This window comes from Pseudopodoces humilis, chromosome 1 (assembly GCF_049639895.1).
Source record: "Pseudopodoces humilis isolate 2021_Gansu_Grassland_sample_001 chromosome 1, ASM4963989v1, whole genome shotgun sequence".
In the NCBI taxonomy this organism is placed as follows: domain Eukaryota; kingdom Metazoa; phylum Chordata; class Aves; order Passeriformes; family Paridae; genus Pseudopodoces; species Pseudopodoces humilis.
The window spans coordinates 82,986,810-83,013,843 of NC_142200.1; the positions used below are offsets into that span (position 1 = coordinate 82,986,810).

The following is a 27,034-nucleotide window of genomic DNA, read 5'->3' on the forward strand; positions in this document are numbered from 1 at the left end:
GCAGGTTCTGAAATTAAATAGTACTCATCCCTGTAGTACTGAATCACTGTCCAGCAAAGTCTGATGCTACCTCTTTTCTCCCCAAATTCTTAAACCTAAATGAAAAGAAAAAGCACCAAATACGGAGTCTCATTTCTAGTTTTAATGTCACAGATAGGGAATTCCTGAAACTGCATGGCTTGCCTTTTATGGATTTGGTGTTTTTTAGAAAATAAACTCAGGGATGTGAAATGGAGACATAGAATTTGAGGTAGAACCTTTTTTCCAGGTCTTTTTGAGGACCACTGACTTGAACATTTAGGCACCTCTAACCCTCTTGTGTGTATACATGATGGTGGAAGCAGCACCTGTTGCTTCAAGGGATGGGCACCCTCTAGAAGAGCATTGTTTGCTTCAAAAATGCCATTTACCATTAGCTATTCACTAGCCTTGGCTCTTGAACAGCATTTGCTTTCTTCAATAGAAACTGAAGTGGAAGGAATTGCTTTCTTGAGCACTGAGCAAGAGTGGAACTAACACCTTGCGGCACTTTGTGGAGAAAGTCTTTATTCACAGTGTAGACTCTTGTCTGTATCTACATCTACCAAAAAAGCATCATGGTCTTGATAGAGGGGCTTGGTATGGCTAATTCCTGTGCAGCTGATGCAGTAGACTTGAGAGTTTTTGAAATAGGCCGTACATATTCCTGCTCAAGAGCAAACTCGTGTGGTAACTTATGTGCAGGCCTGCCAACCCTGTCTTTGAACTTAAATACGCACAAATCTATATGTGCGAAAGTAGTAAATCTTGTTTTGAAGGTGTATAGGCCAAGTAAGTAGGCTTGGGATAGGTTTGGGGCTCTGGTAGTCTCTGAGAATCTCATGGTGAAAGAGGCTGAGTTGAGCTGGTGTGTGGGGCATGCAGGCAGCAGGGGCAGACATGGAAGCTCTGCTGCTGTTGTGTGGCTCATGCCACTATTGAGAATCAGAAGTTTCAGTAACCTTGAAAATACAGTTTGCTTCTTAAATGGGCAAGGGGAGGGGGGTAGTGATGTGCTTAACTTTGTCAGTATTGTCTGGCCCAGAGCCATGAATTTTCTTAACCAGTTGAAGGAGCATATTTTTCTCTTTACAGTATCAGGTAGTGAAACAACCACAAAGTTTTCCATTTACTTGTTGTGAGAGATACACACATCTTCCCCCCACTATTGCTCTTCACCGAGTGATGAGCTATGGAAACCAGGTTTAGGGTGTCAGATATGATACCATCACCCTATAAACAATAACGGATATTTTTTTTCAGTAAATTCTGTCTGGCCTACAGAATGTCTACATGTTGCACCTTGCTGACTGCACCTCTGTAATGTGGTTTCTCACAGCAACTAAATCCAAAGGCTAACTTACTTGATTCTGTGGAAATCTTACTGGATTTCTGTGGAAAGCTTTCCATCTTTAATAGGTAAATTGAAAATGACTCTCAAGAGAAGAGCTCTGAGAATGTACCCACCAGATCAGGGAGGCTGCTTGCTTTCTTCAAATCCAAACAAAGAGCAGACAGTGTATATTTGAAAGCCTTTTTGTCATGATTCAGATCACTTGTCCTAGTTTCCAAAGCCAACTCAATAATGTCAGCTTGAGAATTACAATGGGATATGTCAGTATTTATTCTACCTCTTCTCTACTTCATAACATCCTAGTCTCATTATTTCATCCCTGCTCTCCTCCCATTGTTAAATAGCTTGATTCTGTCAAGTTGAATAAATATCTAAATTTTGTCCATTGGAGAATGGCTCAGTTTCATCAGCAGATATAAATGTCCACAAGTTCTTGAAAATGGAGCAGCACATTGTTGCTGCTTTTGTCTGTCTGTGGGTTGCCCCTTTGCACAAACCCACTAAAACTGAGATGAAGTGATGAGAGCTACAGCTCCTGCTCTCTGTGGGCTCTGCCTTTTGTGCTCTAAGAGAGGAGGCAGTGAGAGCCCAGCACCCGTGGGCTATACTTTGGCCACCCATGTGTTCATAAATCATGGGTGATGGTAAAAGAAAGTGTTTTAACTGCTGATTGCCGCAGACATGCTGAAGTAGCATGCTGCATTTTGTAAATATGATTTGGAGCTAATGAAGCAGATCAGGGAGAAGCAGTCTTTTACATAATGCCATTGCTTCAGCGCTAACATGACTAATCTGTTTGGACAGGTAACGATGAACTTCTGAATGGCTTATTGCAGGATGCTTGAGTAACTCGGTTAGAAACAACCTTTGTACTGGCATGATAATCTTTTTATAAGAACAAGTGGCTGGGTTCTCTCCTGAAGTGTACTATTTCTGTTTCAGAGCAGTGGGATGACAAGTCTTGGGATAACGCATTAATAAAAAGACAGAAAAAAATCAGCCGAACTGCATTATAATAGCAGACTGCAAAATGTTATTTGGATCATTGTCTGTGGATACATGGAGAGAGAAGAGAATGGGACTAGGGATGCGTACTGATGTAGGGTGTCTGTTGAGGGATAGCTAAAACTGCTACTGGCTGCCCATAGAAAGTTTGCACCTTTTGCTTGAACACAGATTAGGTATTTTGTAATTTACTCCTAAACTAAGGAAATTATAACAAAAAAAAGCCTTAAGTTTCAGTGTACTTGGATTTTTACAGAATCTAGACAAATCTGCCTTAGTTCCAGGTCGAGGGATCTGGCCATAGAGTATTTTTGTGTTTGGTAGATTCATGGGTTTCTTTTACTTTTCTGACTCTGTATGTATATGTTATGTGCTGTACTAGGGGAACAGTACCAGAAGATTAAATCTCTAATGATCAAGACTGAATGTACTTTTTTCTAGAGAATGGTGTAACGCTTTTGGCATGTCCTCTTTAAAATGTGACTTCTGGTCTGCTACCCTGCAGTGCTGGCTAACTCTCAAGGAGAGGAGACAGCAACTCAACTTATATAAGTATGTGAGTTGGTCGTAGCAATGTAATTTTAATAAATTGAAGTTGTCTTTTGTGAATTAGTGGTATTGTGGCTTTATGCTTCTCCTGTAGAAACTGTGCAGGTTTTTTAAACCTCGCAACAAGACAATATACCAGAGAGACATGGTGATTAGGTGAAAAGCACGCAGCAGCCTTGGAACTTGCAGCATTCCCAGTTTTCCAGCCTGGTATGTTCTTTGTTTTTGTCAAAGGTACAACTGCAGGAAGAAGCTATCTATGCTGTTCTGGATAAATCTTGTTCTTGATAGCATCTTTTATCTTTCAGTAATATACCTCAGAGAAATGTGTCTTAAATGTGTTCTCTTCCACTTTCGTTTTCATTAAATAATAAATTTAGCATTGCCTTGGAGCATTGCTGTCCTTTATCTTGAAAAATTTAGAAGAGTAGACCAAATAATGGCCTTTTTCAATAAAATCCTTTTATTTGGATTGTGTAGATAAAGCTGAAGGTGACTTGATAAAGGGTCCCATGCTTTGAAAGGACAGATTTCTTGAATGCACTTTTTTCATTATTGTGATCTTTTTGGCAAGATCCCCCTCTAAAACTGCTCTTGTCACATTTTTACCTTTCAGCAGGTTTCCTTTACAGAAGAGTTATAAGTCTGTCTGATGCATCTCTGGGAAGATTATATTTAGTCACAGGGAAACTCACTGTTGCAGCTGTTTCCAAGAAATGTAAATGTAGTCCTTAGCTATTGTACCGAGGTTATCATTGTGATAACCTAGTTAGGACTGTGGAAGTTTGCAAAAATAGATTTTGATGTCTAACTTCAAGTATTGAATTGTATTTACTTTGTTCCAAAACTATTTTTTTCCCCCTATAATGAGTGTTTGATGAACACAGCTGCTCTGCTTGCAGCTTACGTAGAAAGATTTAGAAGTAATTTTGTGCTTGTGTTTTCTTTCCTTTTTCTCTCCCCCCACCAAATGGTAAACAATGCATAAAATTAGAAGTCAAGAAGAGCAAGAGATTAGGAGTTTGGGTTTCAATCCCATTTCCTGAGGCCTTGCTCAGGCCTTGAGTGCTCTCAGATAATTTCCACATTCTCCACAAGCAAACTTTACTGAGGCAACATGAGAATTTTCTTTCCATGCATTGGATTCTGTGTGGTGAAAACTTAATAGCACATATGGATTCAGAATGTCTTTTTTGCATTAGCTTTAAATGTCTTGGAAGAGATCATCTTTGTTCATTATGAATTAACTGCTTCTAGTACAAAACACCGCAAAATTTCAGTACAGCAGTACAGCCTTCTTCAGAAGTGATCTATGGTCTTAGTTTAAAATTAAGTTTTATAGATTTGACAATTTCAATTTAAGCTGGTAAGACCAATAGCTCTTTCAGACTGGACTTAGAAGAAAAAAGTTTCTCAGTTAAAAAGCTAAATTGTTAAAAAGCTATGTTTCCTTCAGTGATTAGGTTCTGGTGGATTGATGAGTTTATTTTCCAAAGATACTCCAGTGTTCCGAAGGATTTTGAAACCACATGAAGTCCTCAGTCTGTACTTGATGGTTCAGTAAGACAAGACCTCTGTGACAGCTGCTAAGTCATTGCGTCCTTGGAGCTCAAATCTTGAAGTCTCTAGGTTCAAATTCAAACAAAGCCTGTTTTTTGGAGAAGAGTGGTCAGTTTTGTTTCCATAGCAAGTTCTGATTGACTTGTTGTGCAATTACTGAATGTTAGAATATGCCAGCCAGCATTCCTCAGTGGTGTCCTACAAATTTGAGGGCCTTTTCCCTACACTTTATTAGGACAAGTTTTCCCTAGTTTATTTCAAATGCAGAATTTTGTCAAGCCTCAGAGACTGATCTGGCACTCCTGGTTCCAGGTTGGATATTGGTCTAGTAGTATGTTTAGTATAATTTTTACCATGAATTTCAGGTAACTTCAGGGAAGTGATCTCTGCCATGTTAAGTAACTATGTTCTTGGTTTATGGGATAAGCCTTCCTAACAGGACTTTGGTCTGTTCATGTCATTGCTGGGGGAGCACATGAACCACTGCTGAAGCCAACTTGTGGACACAGTGATGATCTCTGCCCTGGAAGTGGCAAAACCTGAGGCAAGGTATTAGCGAAAGCATTTCAAAGGGGTGAAAAGAAAGTGATTAGAGGGTAAAACAACTGGCCAAGAATTGCTGAAATGCCAAGTTGTATAAATGTTTGAGTACAGTTGCTATGCTTGCTCAATGCCTCTCTGCTTGTGAAGTTTAAACAACTCTATGCTTTTGCAGGAAAAAGACGATTAAGGTAAATGTGAATCAAAGTGTTTTTAAACTCACCTAGTGGGTTCTCACATTATATTAACAATTGTAATAACAAATAGTCCAGTAGAGCAGCGAAAGAAAGTGTATGTCTAAACAGCTTTTCATGCTATGAGTTAGTATGCAAAATGCAAATTGGATGAGGTAAACTGCACAGTTCCTTTCCCTTAATTACATTCTGGGTCATTGGCTTATTTGCTTCAAAAACCAGCAGGAGGCCACTACAAAAACTCAGAGTAGAATGTTGAGCAAGACAAACTGGGGCAATAAGGGGAAATGTTTTCCTGCATTGGTGGGGCAATTCTCCCTCTCCTTCCTACTTTCCATTATATTTTTGTGGATGTTCCATGGTGTAAAACTATTCTCAAGCTGCCTTCTTCTCATCTAGGTTTGATAACAAAGCCAAAATATAGATGCCAGGGTGCCTTGAAGCTGAAAGCGGATCCTGATGACTGGCTGCCTTTTTCTTATGTTGCCAAGCAGTTGATTCCTCAAGTTTTGGAGGAGGTGCTTCTGCTGGTGGTAGAGACTGTAGGTTCTCTGCTTGGTGTTCCAGCCAGGGAAAGCCTTTTCTCAGGACAGGGTTGGATACTGGGAAAAGGTTCTTCTCCCTGAGCACTGGGGCACTGGAACAGGCTCCCCAGGGAAGTGGTCAGAGAAGCGAGCCTAGCAGAGTTCAAGAAGTGTTTGGACAAAGCTCTAGGGCACATGGTGTGAGTCCTGGGGCGTTCTGTGCAGGGCCAGGAGTTGGACTCGAGGATCCTATCCTGATGGGTCCCTTCCAACTCAGCATATTCAATTCCATGATTTGATTATTTTTCATTAAAAATGTTACATTGAATAATTTTACGGTGTTTCAGTTTAGTCTTACTGTCCTTATGTAGCCAACTGTGGTCTAGCTATCTAGAAATTATATGCTAGTTTAAATGCCTAGAAATTAGAATATCTCATTAAATCTGTTAAGATAGCAATCCTGTATATGAAACTTCCATTAAAAAAAATAATTCAAGACATGTGAGTTATACTGATCTGAAGTATAATAAAATTATGTTCTTTTGGAGGTTGACAATGTTTGGCATTTTATACCCAACATGCTTCCCATATGCAAAGTAAATAGTTTGTAATTAAAATTAATTATGGTTTTGCTCCTACTAATAAATTTCACTGAATAAATTTTTGTTCATGTGATATTATAAATTAAAGTGCTGCAAGTATAATATATCCTTGGCCTCTTCCTTTCCTTTCTTGCTGAGGTGGAGATGAAGATATTTGGAACATAAATAGAAAGTGTCAAAAAAGAAAAAGTCTTCAGGAGTCTCAGTTCTCCCTCATAGGAGGGTGAGTAGGCAGAGGAATCAAAATGATAGTATTTTGGGAAGGATTCTTTTCAATATCTGTCCAAATGCTTTTAAAACTTAATCCTGCAAATGTTTGTGAATGAGAGAGCATCACAGACCTTTCCTGTGGTTTTTCTCAGAGCAAAGCTTCATGTGTGTTTTAAAGATAAGAGGTTTAATACTGATCCTTTTGTGGATGTGATTTCCAGAGATCTGCTGTGTAGCTGTGTCCACTCACACAGTAGATCTTTGGAAAGAGGAGGTAAATGAGGGGATTTTGATCCACTGTTTCTTGTTTCCTCCTCTCTATTCAGGTACGATAGTACTGGAGGGGATTTCTGCCATTAGGGTCTATGATCATAAAGTCCTGGCCATTTGCATTCCACTGCATGGAGGTGACCTGTGAAATGGCTTTCATAAAGACAAATGTAATTCGATCCCTTCCTCTGTAAGGAGCCAGGCACTTAATACAATTGGTCAGCAAGAGTAGGTGGGTCAAAATGGAGACGCTATTTAAATGACATCCTAACATATTTTAGGTTTTCCCCCTGATTACAGGGTGGAGGGTTCAATACAGTTTTAATGAGATTAAGATGTGCTGAACTTTCAAAGGATGTGCTCTGGAGGGGAATGGTTTTGGTTTTGTTGGGGGCTTTTTGTTTGTTTTTAGATGCTAGCATTGGGCAAGGGTGAAGGATAGAACAGTTTCAGTTGCTCAGCTTTTTTCAAAGTAAACAGTTTAACTACTGTGTCTCTGGGTAGCCGCAATATTTTTTCCAATGTTAGAGAAAGCATTCATTTCTAGGGTAGCAAAATGAAATACTATTATGGTCTGACCACAATCAATATACTTAAATGAACTTACTTGTGCTGTGTATTATCCTGAACACTGTTCAGCTGGACTGCTCTTGTGGTATTGAGAGGTCTTGGATTCAAATGCCAGTAGAGATGATTCTTGACTTTCGGGATGGGGTGCTCTCATATGTAGATGGGCTTTTCAGAATTGTCTGAGTATTTTCAGTGAGATGAGAAAACTGACAAGTAGCCCCAGCTTCAGGTTGGTCCTACTAATATTGTACAAAGTACTCATGGTGGGTATTTATGGATCTCTTTCTAAAATTATCATGAACCAGAGTTAAAGTGGTTCTCTGATGAATTTAAGGTTCTGAGGTTTTTTTTATCACACTCACTTTCCTGTCAAAGCTGAAATTTATGAACTTGTTTTGATTTCTCCTAGATAACTTCCTGAAGCTTCAGGAACTCTAAACCAGACTGTGTACTTGGTAAAACTGGACCTTTTTACAGGCCTTTTCCTGCTCTTGCTATGGGTGTGGGAATTTTCAACATTTTTCCTACAGGGATTGTATAGCATCAAAGAAGAAACTTCAGACTGTAGTCAGGCTTATGAGCTAGTACTTGTGATTATTCTTTCACAGACCCATGGAGTGCTTTGGACAGAAAACTGATGGGTTTGGAGATGACTCAGATGTGTGATAGTTGATTTAATTTTAAAAGGGAATGGAAAAAGCCAATCTCTTCTGTTTTTTTCCTCTCCTTTGTAATAAAACCGTATGATGTGCACTCCTAGACAATTCCCATATGCTATCCAGTTACTTCTAGTCTCTGAGGTAGGAAAGAGAAGAAACTGTGTCAAACCTGATATCTGTGGGCATGTGATAAATCTTCTCTGCCTGTATCCAAGGGTAGAAAAGCCTTGAGAAAATGTTCCCTTTCATGTTTCTTCATGATGCATATCTCTCCCCACTGTTTCCTTCTTCACACTTTATAAAATCAGCTTTCCTTCTGTTTTGTTTGTTTTTTCCCTCAGGAATGTGATCTGAGGTATAGAATTTTGCTGCTGACATACATGTTTAATGTATATCAGCATAATCCAACCTTTGTCATGTAAATTTGAAAAAAGAAAACACTTGAATGATTGAAGTCAAGTTAGCGTGAATCAAAGGGTCTGTGTTCTTTAGCAAGGAAACAAGGTGGATGGCTATAAGCAGGCAGAAATCCAGGTAGTGAAGCTTTCCAAGGGTGTCTGCTAATCCTGTCTCTCCTTTTTCATCATCCAGGCTTCTGTGTGATTCTTTGAAGCTGCTCTTGCTGGTAAGAGAGAAGTTAAAAAGAAGGGCTGTTAAGGGTGGTGTTAGGAACGGTCTCTACAGTGTTGTAGGAGAGGGAGAAAAAGGCAAATGAGAGTGTCCTTGTGGCTTGTTGCAGCTCTCACTTTCAGCTGAGTATGTACTCTGTGCCTGCTTACTGAAGTCAGAACCAAAACTGTTATTGCTCTGACTAGCTCCTTAAAAAAAGGTTTGTATGAACATACTACATAAAATCACATGCACGTACAAATACTGATGACTAGAACATAGGAAAAGAAGCCAAGGTACAGACATAATGTGTATGAGCTAAGCTTACCTAGCAAGTTGTGAACATGCTGGCTGAGATAGGATGGAGTCAGATTGGATTAAAAGGTCAGCCAGAATTCCTTCTAGCAAAAGCTTGGAAATTTCATGTTAATGAAGCTGAATTTTAAATGACAGATAAGTCTCTGACTAAATGCTTATGCTATTTCTTCTGGCTTTTGTATTTCTCTGTGCAGTTTGAAGCAGTCACTCAATCTTTACCTATGAGTTCCTCTCTTTTTATTTATGAGGTATTGTGGCTTTTGATTGTAGATGTTGCCAATTCCAAATCCAGCATTCTGGCCTTCTCTTTGCAGGGCTAAACTTTGGAGGGACTTGACTGGACAAATTATACATTTTTCAGTATCATTTCATATCACAGATATTTTTAAACTAGATGTAGTTGAGATGTGCTACCAGTAGCCTTGCAATACTCGACAGAATTGTTTTGACATAAGCTGCTTATCAGTTTGGTCCTATGATAAACCCTGAGTTTAGATTTTGATGTGTGCAACAATGCTGGTACAGTGGTAGGAAGTGACATACTTAAAATGTTGTACCTTAACAAGGATTGATATGTAGGTTGTCTGACTTGTTTCTTCTGATGAAAGACCAAGGAGAAAATTACTGTACTTTAACACAAAAAATAGCTTAATCAGTTTGCAGTTGATAGAATTTGTCTAGAATACATTGAAATATGACATTTGTGTTATGTAACTTTTAAGAAGTTCATACAGAACAATTCTTGACCTAGCATGCATGTGTTCCTCTGTAGCTTTTTAAAAATGTTTGACTACCCACATCTTCCATCCTTGGGGCAAGGCAGGTACATCCTAGGGTGTGTGGGGATTTGCTAAGCTTCTGCTGATCAGGAGCATGGATTCCTATCTTTCTGTTGTAGTACTAAGACACAGAGATGAACTTCTGCCAGGGGCTGTCATTCTTCCTTCTTAGAGGAGTGTGCGTTCAAGTGGTTTTTTTGAGCTTACATTTCCATGCCTCATGTTGAGCATCTAACACTGATAAAACCTGAAAGCTGCTGTTAACTTCAGTGTAATTTTGCTCTTCAATTCCATCAAGACTCAAGCTTTGCCTAAAACAGTTGGTTAGTTCAGAGCTTTTGCCAATACAGCAATTGCTTTAGACAGGATAAGTATCCTTTGGGATGCCAGGAATTTTACTGTGTTTGTGGCTTTCTTGTGCATTGGGAGAATAACAAGTAGAATCCAATTTTTGCATGACTTCACCAAAAAAAGGTGCATTTCCAGCATTTTATTTAGCTGAATTAGGAAGAAAGAGGAAAGATCAGATGAGCATTCATTGGGTCCCATCCTAGAGAAGCTGTACATGCTGTCATAGAAGTCATGGCAAGTACTGATGAGTTTGTAAGCCTTTCTTCTTTTTTTGGCCCCATCTATTACATTTTCACCTCTTTAATATCAGTGCATACAACTGTAAAACTTGAAAGTGGAGTTTTTTGAGGTCATCTTAATAAGGGATGACTTGAAATGTGTTGCTAAACTATTCTTTTAAAGAAATGCATGTAAGGAATTTGACCAGATTTTACCACAAGTCTTCCCAGTGTAAGACTAATTCTGTTTTAAATTTACTTTGAGCAAAAGTACTTGGTAGATTATGTCACTAAAGAACTTAGTCAGTAGCTTCCTTAAATGAATCTTAGGTTCAAGATGGGAAAGCTGTTTTAGATAAGACTTCCTGGAAGCCTCTAGACTGATACTGCAGCTTTTTGCAACTTTGTTAAAGTACAGGAGGAAGATGACATTTTTTTCCTTGATGGTACATTTTCAGGATATTTCAGTTATTTCTCCTTGGAGAAGTGACATACGGTTCTTTCCCAAAGGAGTTGGTATTGAGTTTTGCTGCTGGAAAGCGGGTGACTCTCAGTTTTATAAGCTTTCTTTAAAATGAGATATTAGAACAAAACAACAGAATTCAGCCTTCATCTCCATTATATTTTTAATGCTAGCAGAAGTTTGGATATCAAGTGTGCCTTTATTTTGCTAAAGTAAAAAGCCCTGACTGCATGTAACTTGCTTCGATTTCTTGCAGACAAGTGAAGTGAATGGGGATGCATAGATCTGAGAGTTTGAATGTGAAGGACCCGTGTTTCAACTGCAGGAGCAGTCTGGAGGGATAGATGGGGTGAAGAGTTTAAGAATAGGTGGGTTTTCAGTTTGTTGAAGGTGAGTCCATGTTTATGGACATTTGCTTTTACAAACCGAACTTTAAAAGCTGTCAAAATAACCTTGTAGCAGCTAGATCTGGAGTTCAGTTGTTACAATCAGAACAATTGCATTCCAAGGCTTTGTGTTTGCTGTCTGTCTCTACATAGTAATCCAGATGAATTTCCAATGTGCTTGCTTGCTTTTAATTGCAAATAGTGTCCTGTCCACTGCTACATATCCTGCTTTAGCCTGTTGCCTTTATTAGGTCATCCTAGTGTAGGAGTTGTGCTGGTTAACAATGACTCCTCAATGAATTCTGCTGAATCACTGTTAGTTTTTTCTTCAGAAGCTTTTGCTTATATATGCCTATATACTTTGATACCTAGTTTTTGACTTGAGAGGTATTGCAGCCATCTTCCATGGATATACATGACACTTGATAGAAAAGCTTTTCAGAGAAGTAATTTTTGTTACGTATTGCCTGTGATATCCTTTGAAGTGTTGGTACCATGGTTTTAGGGCTCCTGTGTCAAGGTGGTGAGTCTTGTTGAGAACAAGATAAAGGGAATGATAAAGTGAACAGAGACTGAACTCTGTCTCAGTGGGGAAAGAGGGATATTTTCTGAATTATGAAATACATAAAAACCTTTCCTCCAGTGAGGATTTACTCTGAAGTGGAAGGCAAGATTATGGCTGTAAAACTATTGTTTTATTGTATCATAGCATGTAGTGGCAATGCTTGCTTTTAATTTTAAGGGTGATCTTCCTGTAAAGTAGGAGAAACATATTTCAATGATTCCACAAAGGCTAAAGGCTTGTCTGTGTTCTACTCTACCAGTTTTGTCTCAGTGAATGTTTCCTTAAAGAAAAGGATGGGTTTAGCACAGTTCAGTAAAATCCATCATTTGGAGTCTGCTTTTCTTTCTGAGGTGAAAAGGTAACAGCCTTCAAGTAGTAGGGCTTGAACTGCTAACTCCTAAAGGAAACTTTACTTTAGAGGTTCTCCCAGCACTCATACAATACAGAGTGCAGCAAAATGAGGAGTATAATAACTAAACTATGGAACTGTGCTGATAGTTACATGCCCTTGAGAACAGTATAATGGTGACCAAGTCCCTCCTTGACCAAATAGTATAGAATCAATCTGTGGCCTTGTGTTAAATCTTGCAGGAATCTTGAAGAGTCTAAGTAGATTTGAGCACAAAAATTCAATTGCTCAGTTTGGAATGATTTGCCAGGTGAAACTTTCATATGTATTCTTGGTCTGTTACTTTAGTAAAAGCAGCCTGCTTGTAGGGACTGTGAGCTGGATCCTTGGTCTTACTTAAATATAAAACCTGCTAATTCTGTGCCTTTATTCCTAAATTATGACGGTGTGGACAAGAAGAAAATACTTCCAATAAGCATGTAGGTTTTCTTTGTAAGTTTCAAATAAAAAAAGAGAGCAATACAATAGTTTGAGGCTTTACTTGTATTTTTTTTTCTTCCTTTGCCACCCTTTTTTTTCTTTTTTTTTTTTTTTTTTAGTCGAACTTGCTGCTTTATTTTTATACATCTCATTGCACTGGGGCTTGCCTGAAGTCATCACTGCTGTCCTTAGTTTGACAAGAATGAAAGGGGAAGCAGCCTTACATGACTGAAAAGCTTCAAAAACATTGCAGGAAGTAGCTTCATCTGTATTTAATGAAAGGCCAGGGCAGAAGTAGAAATCTGCAGAATGATCTGGCAGTAAGGTTTCAGCAACAGCAATTGCGGCATAGTTTTGCAAAAGGTGGGCAAAGACACTCAAGGGCTTTTGGTGTTTTGAGCTGATTGAGGGCTCTCTGGACTTATATTTAGGCAGGACCAGTGCTGAGCTTTGATTTGCACGTTCACAGGCAAGGTGGGATGAGGTGTTCTGGTTTTGGTTCAATGGGGTGGTGAGAATCGTGCTCTGGGTGTGAACTTGGGCTGCCACCCACCCTGCTGGCTTCCCCTCACCAGATAGGAAATAGCCCAGCTTTCCCAAGTGGATTCAGATCAAAATCTTCAAAACGGAATGGTGGTTTTTGTGTGTTCCTTTTCTCCAATGCATACAAGAATTGATACTCACAGAATATTAGTGTGTGAAATATCTTGTTCCTGAAATGCCTTGCTGAAAGCTGTGGGTGGGTTTGATTACATATCCTCTCCAGCAGCAGCCGCCGTGTCACAGCTCTGGCCCCTACGTGCCATTCCTCTGCTCTCCATGCTGAACTACTCACCATGAGATGTCCCTAAGGCCTCTCAGTCAAAAAGAGAAGCAAGAAATTAATGCAGCCTGTTTTGTCTGAAAGGGCTTGGGGACATCTTGCGAGGAACAGCTGATGTGGTATGGCTGATGCAATGCTGGCCTCAGGCCGGGGACCAAACAGTATGCAGAGGAGGATGCTGACCTCTGTAGCTGCCCAGCTGTAGCAGGAAAAGCGCATCCCTAAATTAGGCACTCAGAGTTAATTCAGTCACTTCTGAAAAGTCTCAAACTTCGACACTATTCCTACTGAATAATAACTTAAGCCTCTCTTACCGCTGGCAAATACCCAAGACGGCTCAGGGCAGGCAGTCTCTCCAGCTGGCCAGGCTGCCTGCACCATGCAGGTCACGAGGAATTTTAAGTTTTCATTCCATCAAACCAATATTAGTAATAAAAATAAGACCTGCTGCACAGAAGTGAACGTGTTTCTTATGTCAACACTTTTCCCTGCTCTTATTTTGGTAATGTCTTAAGTCGCTCTTTAGAGGCAGACTTTATTGGCTGTACTTTTCAAACAGGGGGGAATACTAAGTACTTGCAACTTAATCAGCCGTATAGCTGAAGAGAGGGTTTTTTTCTCCCTAAGTACTTTTATGTCCCATAATGAGCTGGTATTTTATAACTTCTGATGGTAATTTATTCCATATGCCTTCCATTGCTGGGATAAAGAGCTTTACTGCAGAATCCAAAGCAAGTGGCTATGCGTATTTATTTAATAAGGTTTGATGTCTCTGCACCAGGCAGGATGTCAGTGTATTGTGTACTCGGAGCTCTCTCAGGCTGCCTGTGGTGAGATCTCAGTTCTTTAACATCGTGGAAAGATCACTCCTGTCCCATCCTGCTTACTATGAAGCAGGGTAGGTTCTGTGGTTCCAATGACAGTCCTGCTGTTTCAATCAAATTTCTTGCTTTTCTTTATCCTTGTGAATACTGCTAGCTTCCCTCCAGGACTTGGGAGGAGTTAAAACTGAGAGGAATTCAGCCATGAATATCAAGATAGCTAAATGAGTGGTCTGCTCATAATTCCTTGAGGCATCTCTTCTAATGACTTGCACAGAACAAAAGTCCTGTTGTGGAGGTGCTTAGGAGTTGCTGTAGTCTTGGAGACCTGACAGGAATGAAAAATAATCTTTTTATGGTTTCTTGCTAAAATACTCAAACTGCTTTGGTTGGGCTTAGTGTTTGAAAAACATTTTCTGGTATGTGACTCCTCTGGATGTTCTGGGTTAATTGCCTTCACTCTGATCAGTGGAATAATTATATTTAAAGTTTTTGGCAAGATTGAAATTTATGTTTCAAGTTGCAAAGGATCATCATTACCATTTTACCTGCACAACTGTTGGCTCTGGTATAATATCACAGGCCCCTGTGAAAAGTCATTTGCTTTCTTCAGGGTTAGTTAAAACTGAACTGTATGTGAATCTCATACAGCCTTCCAAGTCTTGACTGGGAGGTCTGTGACACAGATTGAGGAACATGATTTCAGATCTGCTGATGCTTTTACTGAAAGCAGTGCTTCCACTGGTACTGTTTGAGGCAGGGTACCTCAAAACCAACAGGTTTTTGGTGGTGATGCTGTAGGTATGCCGTAATTTGTGGTGTTTAATTTGTAGCCTAAAGGTCCAAATTGCTCCCCATCTTTCTGTACGCTTGGAAGAAAAAAGGTCATTTGCCTTTTGATTTGACTATTTTCCAGGTCATAGACAACTGCAGGTGTCGTTCTGAGCCTTTCCCTTGTCCTCCACTCCCCGGCCTGTCAGGGACGAGCCCTCTTACAGGAGACTCTGCCACCTGCTGCTTTCCTCCCTGAAGTGAGGAACAGCCAGCCTTAGATCGCGTCACACTCGTTCCAAACCCCATCCCACTTCTGCTGTGGCACAGCTCACTGTCATTTAAAGTTCTCCTGCTTTCATGCTCTCTTGGCAGCTAATACCTGAGCTCTTTAAAGCTCAGTCTATCCAAGCTTACCTTTCAGTAGGCAAAGCTGCTACTTTTCAAACGGCTTTTGCTCACAGTTACCTGCAGAAAATACTCGGGCAGATTTAGGAATCTAGGAATTTAGTTCTACAACTAGTTGATATGTTCCTGATTAACCTCTGCTTACAATCAAAATAAGTCAAAATCAGTGCCCTTTGACCCATTTTTTTCCCCACTTGCATGATAATAGTATCACAGGGTTTTATCAAATATCAATGATTACAATCCTTAAGCAGGAGGAAAACTGAATATGTGAGCAGATTGCATCTCAGGCAACAACATGTGATCCAATATTAAACATGAGCTTTTCAAGTTACAGAATCATGGAAGAGCCCAGGTTGGAAGGAACCTTGGAAGATCATCTGGTCCAACCAGATGGTTGGTTATGTCGTGAAGTAGACAAGAATAGGAAGAGAGAAACCATTCGCTTTAATGAAATAGGTCTGGTGTTTATTTTTGTATGTTCTCATCAAGAACCTTCTGGCTTTCACTTAGCAAAGGATAGTACATGCTGGGGAAAAGCACCGTAAATCCTTTGAAGGGTTCCTTTGAGTTTCAAGGGGTTATTAAATTTTTGGTTTTGGTATTTGTAGAAGTAACTAAAGGTTCTTATTCCAGTAATTTTCCGTTCAAATATGAAGTTTGAGAGAAAATACAGTTCATATCTAGCAGGAATACTCCTAGTGATAGCTCTCTTCCAGTTTTTCTAGTAAACCTTTACTAATGATACTAATTGTTACTGTATCTTTTGACATTTGTCATATTCTGTGACAAACTGTGAATGTACATTAAATTTTAAGAACTATTTCTTAGAGACTTCTGAGTAGTTTTACTAGTAGTTTACAAGTTTAGTAGTTTACTAGTAGTTTTACTACTAGTAGTAGTTTTAGGTCCAGCTGTGCCTAATATCATGTACCTAGTCCAAGAGAGTCTGGTCCTAGAAAACAGATTTCTCAGGCATCTGAATTTATTTCTCTTTCCACTGCTAACTTTTAAGTACCCTTTGTGAAGTCTGAGTACCTAGTATGATACTCATTTTACCACTGGACTAGGTGGGATAATGCTACTACTTTATTGTTCCAGAATGTTGTTGTGTTTCCTACCCAGCCTCCTGGCTGCAGGACTGTAGCCAGAGTTTGTATTCCTTGCTATCCACGATATTCCTGAAAAATTTCTGAGGTTTGGTGTTTTTCAGGACACAGGACTGCCCATGTTGCCCTGGATGTTCATGAAAGTTGCATTTGGTTATGTTGAAATGCTAAATGAGCTTGTCTTGCCAAGAGATTGAGGTTATGCCTTGCAGTCTTAAGGGGTTTCTATCAGCAGCATGGTCTGCTTTTCCTGAGAAGTTAGAGAGCACACAGTCAGAAAACAGACCTGGGAAGATAAAACATAATTTTGGAGGTGCACCTGCACACATCTCTGACAGCTATTCCTTATGCAGTTGTGCTGTTAGTATTTACCAGGTGCTTTTTACTCCATTGCAGAGATGCGGTTGTTAGTATGTGTTAATTCTTTAATCAGTGCTCTGTGACATGAAGCCCATCATTCTGCACTCAGTTACTTTAAGAACTAAACGTTTCATATTCCATATGTAATCTTCTATTCAGCTTCTGTGTTTGTTAAGGCTGAGTTGCTCTAATTTACTCATTGTATTCTCTATCAGTTGTCTTGTGGCTTTGCATGGAACGGGTGTCCCGTTTCCCTCTGTTAGGCGAAGAGTTAATCCACAGCTTCTGTGGTTGGATACAAATTTGCTTGGCAGTGTAACTGCTGCTTTCTTGCCCAGATCTGGCTTTCTTGGGGCACCTGTTTTTGAATTTGATGCGATACCTTGTGGGCATTACAGTTTCAATGTTTCAGCTTCAAGCAACAGTGATATTCCCGCAGATCCAAACTGGCTGACACTGGTAGCCTAAATGCTAGTGTTTATTAGAGCAGAGCAAGGCTTGAGGGTAACTATGCCAAGTGTTGGCTCATTAAATTGGCAGGAAGATTCAAAAAGGCTGCCTTTAAAGATAAGGATGAGAATTGGCAAGGGCTAGGCAGGGGTGAGAGAATGGCAGTGGGTAGGGCATGGGGTAGGTGTCTTCTATCTTTCTGTAGGTAATTTGAAGGCAAGAGCAGACTCATTGAGACAAATGAGCTGTCATGCAAGCAGGAATAATAGTGGAAATAAGTGTGCAGCACTTGTCACTGCTTGAGATCAGTAGGCACAGCTCTGAAATATTGGTGTTAGAATCAACTCTTCGCTTTTCTGGAGCTCTAGTAATAACTCCTAATTAATTCCTTGTGTTTAAGAATTTTGGTCAACATCAGTGCAGGAAAATTAGTGATTTATCTTTTATCATGATGGGGAAGCTACTTGGAATTAACATGCCCTTTGGTTTGTTTATTCAGGGGAGCTCCCTCCCAAAGTTCACCAACACTGGTGTTCTTACATAAATTTGAACTGGTTTAACCTGAACATGATTAGCTCTTGTCTCTGTTTGCAAAATACTTAGATATATTTGGATGACTCAGATCTGGGCTGGACTGTTTAGGGTTTGATAGGGTAACTTGGTGTAGATAAATCAGATTAAAATGAGTAAATTGTGCCTCCCATTTACATCCTGAAAGAGCAGAGGTGAGAGATGCTTGTCTTTGTTTTGCCATTGCCCATGATGTTTTCTATAGGGCAGAATCTTAGTAATAGATTAGATTAGTAGAATCGTAGACTTTTTAAAGTAGTTTAACAGATTTGGTCTAATTGGTAGTTATGCTAACAATCTGAATTACTGAAAATAGTGAATTCATTGTAATACAGACAAAAGAACTCCACTCTTTTCGAATCTCTACTCAGACTGAAGCAGGGTCTTTGAGGGGTTTCGTCTAGGTTGCACCTGCTAATGTAATGGCTGAGTGTGCTGCCTCTGCTGTGGGGTTTGGGCTGAGCAGTGTGGGCTGGGGAAGATAGGACCTGTGTTCTTTGGAAAGCTTTAGAAGCTGGTTGAACCATGACCTGAAGGATATCCAGAGGAGACATGGAAATGCAAAGATCAGGGTCAGCATGCACTACATCACTCCCTTTTGCGGTTACCACACACCATGTGAACTCAACAGGAGCCAAATACTTTTTGTCGTGGATGAACATTTGATTTTCAGGTTCCACAGAGAAGGCTGATACCATTAGTTGGTGCTTCTATGATTATTGCTGATTATTTAATGTAACCTGCTCCTCATGATACCAACCTGTCACATCCTTCTACCTATGGAAGAAGACTGTACTGAAGCTAATATTGAATTACTTGCTTGCGTGGTTTTGAAGCTGTATTTAATTTGTCATGCTGCTGTTTGTAGCTTGAAAATTTGCTGATCAAGTGTCAGGATGACTTGAGTGAAAGAGGCGAATATTTTCTGTGATTAAGTGGATGCTTTTGTTTCTATTTCAGGAAAGCCCCACAGCACTGGCAGCTCCGAACGGATTCAGCTCTCAGGAATGTACAATGTTCGAAAAGGGAAAATACATTTGCCAGTCAACAGATGGACAAGACGCCAAGCTATCCTTTGTGGAACATGCCTAATTGTCTCATCAGTAAAAGAAAGCCAGACCGGAAAGATGCATGTCCTCCCTTTAATTGGCGGAAAAGTAAGATATTTTATTTTTTTATTTGCTTGGTTAACCTGTGTCTTTTTATGAAGAGAAGATTGCATGCAATTAAGATGATTCTGACCTTCCAAAAGCTTGTTTCTGTAAATGGGATTTTCAGAGTATATAAATGAATTTTGATTATGGTTGGTCATATTTAACCATTTAGAAAGTTTGGATTAAAACTACAAAGAGAAGCAGTGGATGCACAGTCAGTGTCATTTTCTTGTGTACAGTGTTAAGGAGTTTATATGTGCAATAACATAGAATCAAAGGATACGTGCGTATCTACCGTGTATGATCTGTGCTGTTCCTCCTCATCCAGGTTTTATCCATGCTGGGTTATTCTTAAGTTCTGAAAATCAATAAATAAGGGCATGGGCTTATTCTGAACATTGGGGGAGTTTTGAGTATTCAGCATTGTAAGAATAGTGGTCTGTTGTAAGCTAATGGCAGCCAACATTTTGACTTGTGAGGAGCTGAAGCCAAACTTTTTTCTGATAGATTACATCTAAAACCCAGGAATCCTGGACTGAACACAAAGAAATTTTTTTCTCATGGTGATGGTGACTGAGCACTGGCATAGGTTACCCAGATGAGTTGATGGCATATTCATCACCCCTGGAGATACTTAAAAGCCATCTGGACATGGGCAATTGGCTTTAGGTGGACCTGCTTGAGCAGAGGGTTGGACCAGATGACCTCTAGAGGTCCATTCCCACCTTAACTCTTCCATGAAACTGTAGTGAATACAGTAAGATTACAACACTGTTGTAATCTAAGTAGTGTTTCAGAAAACTAGCATTGTCTTATTTGGCTGAGGTAATGGGAAGAGAATCATCATCTTGAGGATGAATTTACACCTTAAGTAATTCTCCTTTACCTTACGTAAAGTTAAATTCTAAAGAGTTATTTGGCAAGAAACAAGCTTCACAATATTATATATGCAGAATAGAGTTGATTCACTAATATTCTGTAGTAGCAGTGTGAAAAGTAGTTCTGCCTTCTAGGAGCTGTTTTTCCTACCTGTTTTATGATTCTTCACAAGATTCTCCAGCTCTTCCAGGGAGATACTGAAGTAGAAACATTGTCCTCTTTTGGCAACAGGGTGTGAACTGTGAGAGTAAATTGTATTCCTGGCTTTAGGTTCCTGGAAAGGGCAGGATTAAGGTTCCCATCAGCCTTCTCCTTGAGATTAATATTCTTTTCATGCCAATATACTAATTTTAATTTAAAAAGGGAAAAGATTCTGTACCATTTTAATTGCTTAATGTGTAATTTCTAAGTAGCTTTTGCACAGAAATGCCTTATGTGATGTAAAACATGCAGACTGTGTTGAGCAGAAAGTTGACAACAAATTTTAAAAGAAAAGGATAACTAAGCTCTGCTGACAAAGCTTGGGAGGAGGGTGCTTGGCACAGAACTAAGTGTTTTTTAAATTATTGCTCAAAAAATATTCTTCTTCATCCCCATAAATACTCTGCACTTCCTGGTTTGCAAAGGCTTTCCAGAATGCTGTACTGAGGCATTGAGACCATAAGTTGTGTGGGACTTCTCGTGTATGGTAGCAGAATGATGTATTCTGGGTGTTTTTTAGCAAGTTGAGAAATGCCAAAGAATTTAATTGGGCTGCAAGAGAAGCATTTTGTTAAGCCTGTTTTTAATAACCAGGGAGTATAAACTGTATTTTTTTAGGTTGCATAAAAACAGTCTTAAATGCGTTTCATTGGCAAACCTTTTATGGTATTCAGTTTCTATTAAAATGTTTATGTTCTTGGTGGTTTTCTCCATTAGTTCTCTCCTCCTTCAGTTCTCATTCCTGCTTGTGTAGATTTCATGAATATTTGTCAGCCAAGATCCAGTTTGGGTGTTTGAGATGGCTAGTCCAGCTCTACTTGATAATCTCCTCTTGGGCACACTTTACCTTGGGGAGTTCTGCAAAGAGAGTTTTGATTCTTGTTGACTCCCAGTTTTGTGTCTCTGCTGTAGGTGGAAGAAGTGAAAAAGCACCAGCACTGTTTAGCATTTAGCTCCTCTGGACCTCAAAGCCAGACCTACTACATTTGTTTTGATAACTTCACTGAATATCTGCGATGGCTTCGACAAGCATCAAAGGTGAGAATGCTGCTAACTCTGGTGTGAATGGGATGTTTGGAGAGTTTCCCCCAGTTCAGTCTTCTCCATGAAGCAATACTGTCCCTCTTCTGGGTTGATTGACAAGAACTGCTGTTGCTGCTGTAAGTGTTGTGTGGAAATACTCAATTTGAGAGCTCTTGGTAACAGGCAATAGGGAGATGAATTCTGCATTTACACCAAGACTTCTTTCTGCTGAGGTTGTGTAAGCAAAGTGGTGTACTGAACTTCTTCCATTTTCTTATTAGCTAGCTGAATGGATCTATTGAGATCATTATAACAGTAAGGATTACAAATATAACTGTCAACATTTCAGTTAAAAAGCTTTCTTTTGGTGTTTTAATAAAATAATGTCAGGATTTTTTTAATTCATTCCTTACACAGAACCTAGATATTAAGTAGCTAGAATAAAGGATTTTTTTTCCTGCTTTGAAGTGTTGCTGAACCTCTCTCTAGTTTAATAACTATTTGATTTTTGGGTTATTTGTAATATGCAAATAATTTCCTGTCAGTGAAAAAAGGTTACTAACTACAACCTTTGTATAGCAAATTTTATACTGGGCTTAGAACACAATTACAGGAATTTGGGGCCTGTGTCATTTCATTTAACTCTTCAGTCCCACTTTGTCATTGAGAGGTGTTTTTGCAGTTGTCTGTTTTATCACCTAATCCCTGCCACTATTTTGCTAAAGCCTTATATATCTTGAACCACTCTACTTCTCATACTTTTTACAGTAGACTTATTTTGCTGTGCTGTCAGCATCCTCTATTTGGTTTTGTAGTTGGACCTAAACTGTTCATTTTTTTTTGTAGTTGATGGGACTATCAATGCTCTTTACTATATAAAAGTAACTTAATTTTATGTAGCAGTGCTTAAAAACACTCAGCACTAGATCTTTTTTGTCTTTAGATTGCAATAATATACTATCCAGATGATTTCCAGTGATACAGCCTAGGTTCTGGGCTTTTTAAGAGGTTTGATTATATATCTAACTTTCTTCTAACAATAACTAATGCACCTCCAGGCACATGCATAATTTAAAATGTCTTTTAGGGTTTTTTTCCTAGTAAGTTTCAGAATTATTTTTAAAGAAGTTGTTCTGGCATATCTGCTTAGGTCTGTTAAGCCTCAAGGTAAAAATCCCCAAGGCATGTTTTATGAGATGGTGAGGCATGGGGTGTCAGGTTTTTGAGTTCTTGCCACTTTGGGGCTGTCTCTAGGACAGCAGTGTCCTTTCATCTCCAGAGGGTTTGACATCAGATAAATGAAAAGCAAATCTAATGAGTGAGGAAAACAGTGGAAAACAATGAACTTCAGAGCTAGAGATAAATGGCCAGAAAGCCCCTCTGAGTTACTGGCAGCATAAGCTTGTTCTGTGCCATGCTGTGCTTCTCTCTTTCTCTCTGGTTCACCCAAATGACTAACAGCATTGGGATGATAGCCAGCATGAGAACACATCCCCATGCACTCACCATAACCTCCCATTTTTATGTAAGTGGAGAAAGAAAATACATAGTTTCAAGTGTCTTTTCAGACTGTCAGATGTGAATAAACTCTCAATGCTACCCTTTTAGTATGCTTAGAGGAAAAATAAAGGCATTTTCCCCAACTTCCCAGCCCCCAAACCTGAAACTTGGCATTCTGCATTCATGGGTTTTCAAACAGTACTTTGCCACTTCAAGTTGTTTTTTTGATGTTTGGGGTTCCTGTCCTGAGACTGAAAAACAGAGACAAGCATGATTGTATGCAAGGCAGTTGTGTGGGAAGTGCTGCACAGTGACACTGTTTCTGAAGAACAGAAACAGGGAAACTAGTAATGCTGCAGAAGTAACTCAGATTTCCTCCAGCTGGTGCTGTTTGTGTCAAAGTGCTTAATTGTAAGGTGCAACACACCTGATTTACATGTATAAAGAAATGATGGAAGTTGAATCTTCAGCTCTGTAGTTCAGGCAAACTAATTTTCTTATGCTAGGAAAAACCCCCAACATTTATATGAGGTATTCTGCCTCAGGTGTTTGGAAACGAATCAGGTTCAAAGCTGCTGAAATATTCATGCTAACCAGGAAAATAATGTGTTTCAAAAAGCAAGTAAATTTAGGAACAGAGGTATTATGGCTCTGAAACTTAGCTTCTAGTTGCTAAGTTGTGGGCTAGGTCACATGGTGCTTACAGATTCTTTCCTAATACTCGTAATGTATATAGTATTTGCACTTTTGTGAATTGCTATGAAGAATATTTAAGACTGTATTTTAAATATAGACGTTGTTTAATGGCATTTGTTCTGAAAGTGACATTTGTGTTAACTTACATTCAGTGGTAGCTCATCAGAGTAGTTCTTCTCCTGATATGTGCTAGGCTTCTGATCCTTTCTTAGTGTAATGAAAGCTTTAATTATAAATTTTTGTTCAGAATGAAATCCCTGGTAAAATATTTCATTAAAATTGCTCAGTTCAGTTTTTAACTATGAAAAAAATTTTCATGTCTGTCTTCTGTATACTTCATAAGAGCTAGAAGATGTTATTTTAACTTTTAAATAACAAGCTCAATCTTGAAAGGAGACTTGCAAAGAATGCTTGCTCTGCAGTCTTTCTCCCCACAGAATATTGGCAGTGTTGACTTTTTAGTGGTGTTTCAGAATGAGACAAATCCTAACGCATCACTCCTGCAATAAGTATGTGTATGCTTGAAAAGATTTGAATTCATGTTTGTGGAGACTGGGGTTCAATTTAATTAAAAATAAGCATCGCTCCTGTATAATCAGGTTCATTCTAACAGTGGAATCTATCACAGCCAAGACGGCTCTCATGCTCTGCCTCCATAAATTTTAGGAAGGTGAATAGGTGTTGGGATTGGTTTTCCTATATGTACATGTCCTGAGGTGAAGAGAACTGTTTTCAGGACAGACTAGAATTATTGCACAAAAACTGACCTAAATATCAAACTTGACGACATACTTATTCCAAATAGGTCACTTTTAGATACTCTGATTTAGCCTCAAACAGAATATTTTTAAAAGCTGGAGATGTGTCTTGTTCGTTAATATTGATAGTTCTATACCACAGTGCATTTCTTTCCTTTTACTTTCCAAAAACTGGAGGCCTAATTAAGGAAGCTTAAAAGGAAAACAACAGCAACAGATTTGGTCCTTTGTGATCTAATGCATTCATTCTCTTGCCAAATGTTGAAAAATAAGCTTATGCAACTGGGAAGGGGGAGCAGAGGGGAAGGAAAGGAACATCTTCACAGCTTTAAAGAATTTTGTCTGCATAAGGTTGTCATCATGGTTCTGGAACTGTCACAATTACTTGCACAGCAAATCTGCCACTGTTTGCTACTTGAATGTCAAATGCAGAAGGACAGGGCAAAGAACTGTTTAATAGTGGGGATGATGTTCCTCATTTGGCATTTCCAAAAGCTAAAAAGCTACAGCTTTAATGTAGAAGAGAGAGAGGTGTTATGCATACAGTGTTAGGGAGTGGTGGGACTTGCTGTTGTGAGGCTTTTATTTGGGATGTGGTCTGCTGTTTGATGCTTCTAACAGCTAAACCTAACCATTTTTCAACGTGTGAAATTTCTGTTGTGAATGTTGCCTGTGACACAATTCATGACATGGATGGTTTGGCTGGAGTATAAAAGGATTAGCAGTCCTCCATGTCCCAAGTTGAAATGGGATGTCAAGGTCTTCTTCGGAAATCAGTATTGCAGAGCTTATGCCAGGATGCATTACAGAATTTTATCTTCTTGGAAATAGTGTGCCCCACTGGGCATGGCTGGGATGAGTTATCTGACCCCACAGAACTTGTCCCCTCCTGGCTGCAGGAGAGCAGCATGTGTGTCAACAGCTCCATGTGACAATTGTTTCCTGCTCTGGTGCTTGGTTCAATGGGGTAGGTAGAGGAAGAGAGACGATGAGGGACAAGGGCTGTAGATAGTGCATGTCTGTGTAGGTAGGGAGAGTTGTACAGGCCCAGAGCTTTGTGTGTCTGCACACCATCAACCAGAGTTGGACAGCTGTGGCAGTGAATAAGTTATTGTGTGGGGCTTAAGTCCTACACACTGAAGAGGCCTGCTGTTGAAAATACAAGAAATGTCCAAAAATAGGATTTAAAACCTATGAAATCTAAGAATTTTCTCCTGTGTGCTCTTGTACTTTCCTTTCCCTGTTTCAGTCAGCTCTGTGTTAAAGTCTGTAGTGGAAGTGTGTGGTGTTCCAAACAACCGTAGCCTGTGAAAAAGGAGAGACTAAATGATGATGTCAGTGTACATTATGTTTAAAACATGGTAAAAATAGCAAGAATAGCAAATTCAACTGAGAAGGGCATGCTGCCATGTTGCCCTTCTTCCTTTCATGTCAGTGCAGAATGATCTCTTAATACATTTATTTCCACTGTGAAGCTAGCAGAAGATAAGAACAGATTAGAATTTAGTTTATATTATACAAGTAAGTAATGCAGGAGCCTCTACAGCTATAGTCTCCATCTTTCCTCAACTTGTGTTGAGATCTACCTGAAGCAGCAGTACAGAAGTATTGGTTTTGCTTTTCACTTTTTTTTTCTCTAAAGCTATCTAGTTCTGAGCGTCTGCCTCAGCCTTCTAATTATTTTTACAGTACAAATTTGACAGTTGTGTACAGAGACCCTTGTAAAAGGGGAGTGTGAGCCCTGTAAAGAAGACAGAGCTAATCTGTAACTCTGATACTTAATCTGATGAAAAGGTTTGAGTTCTGACCACGTACTTCATGCTACAGAGCACATTTTTATATATAAATTCTACAGAATATAGAAATTAATTCCTGACCTTGACTGCAGTTCTGCAAAAGTATTTCCAAAATAGGAGACCAAGATGATTAGCTTTTGGATGTGTTTTGCAGAAACTGCTGAGGAAATTCAGTGAGCAACAGTTGAGCACTGTTGCTAAAGACGTATCTGCTTTTCAGTTGTGCTTCATCCACCTTTGAGATAGGGTTATATCATTAATCATGGGATTGCTTTTTCCTTCAGCACGTAAGATTCTGCTCATTAATTAAAGTGATGGGAAATAAGGCATATCCACTTATGCATATAGCTTTATTTCAGATACTCTCAGATATTAGCGTTTAGCTTTCTCCTGTCAGCCATAGTCAACCAGGAAAAGTTTTGTGAGCTGTTCACACCAGCTTCATTTTGGAACACAGACTTTGCAGAGCTTTTTAATACAAAATACAGTTTCCAGTCTATAAAGAAGGCTTGAATCCACTAGTCTCATGGTTAAGTTAGCCCTACATTATATTTGCTTTGGCTTGCCCTCTAGGTGATTGACCTATTTCATATGTATTTCTGGATACTGTAATGAGCTGTCTTCACAGAGTTCATCACGGCAGTGATTTTTATTACCAAGCTTCAGTTGTTTCTGGAGGCATTAGGGACAGGCTTTTCTAATGCTTACTGGTCAAAGCAGGTTCAGAATACCTTTTTGCAGAGCTTTGATCACAGAACAGCACCAATGGTGAGTGTAGGGAAGAAATCATACACAAGCATAAAGTAGTTTATTTTAAGTTATTTGGGATGTTACTTGTTACAGTGCTGATAATACTTCTATTTCACTGGATGCACTGTCTCCTCTCCAAGTGTGTATTAAGCCCCCTAAGCAATGGATTACCTTCTTCTGGAGGAATACTGTGGAGAACTTTCCTTTCCATGCAATTTGAATTTCTAGATTAGTATTTTTGCTTTTACCTTTCGCTGTTGGTTATCACCTGTGGTCATTCTACAGGGAATGACTGTATGAAGCAGACTATTTGTGTTGCAGTTATGAGTTTATGACATTTCCTTTTAACTTTTTAGTCTTAGTCTGTGTTTGAGTGTGTCATTGTCGTTCTG

The 27,034-nt window shown here is 39.3% G+C and overlaps 1 protein-coding gene across 1 annotated transcript in view; it reads left to right on the forward strand.

Annotated features, from left to right (window-relative positions):
- Window positions 1-27,034, forward strand: part of PHLPP1 (PH domain and leucine rich repeat protein phosphatase 1) — a 137,374-nt gene that overhangs the window by 53,986 nt on the left and 56,354 nt on the right. The window contains exons 2-3 of the mRNA XM_005526485.2: window positions 18,846-19,042; window positions 21,032-21,157. Coding sequence (XP_005526542.2) covers window positions 18,846-19,042; window positions 21,032-21,157 — 323 coding nt within the window. The remainder of the gene's footprint in view (window positions 1-18,845; window positions 19,043-21,031; window positions 21,158-27,034) is intronic.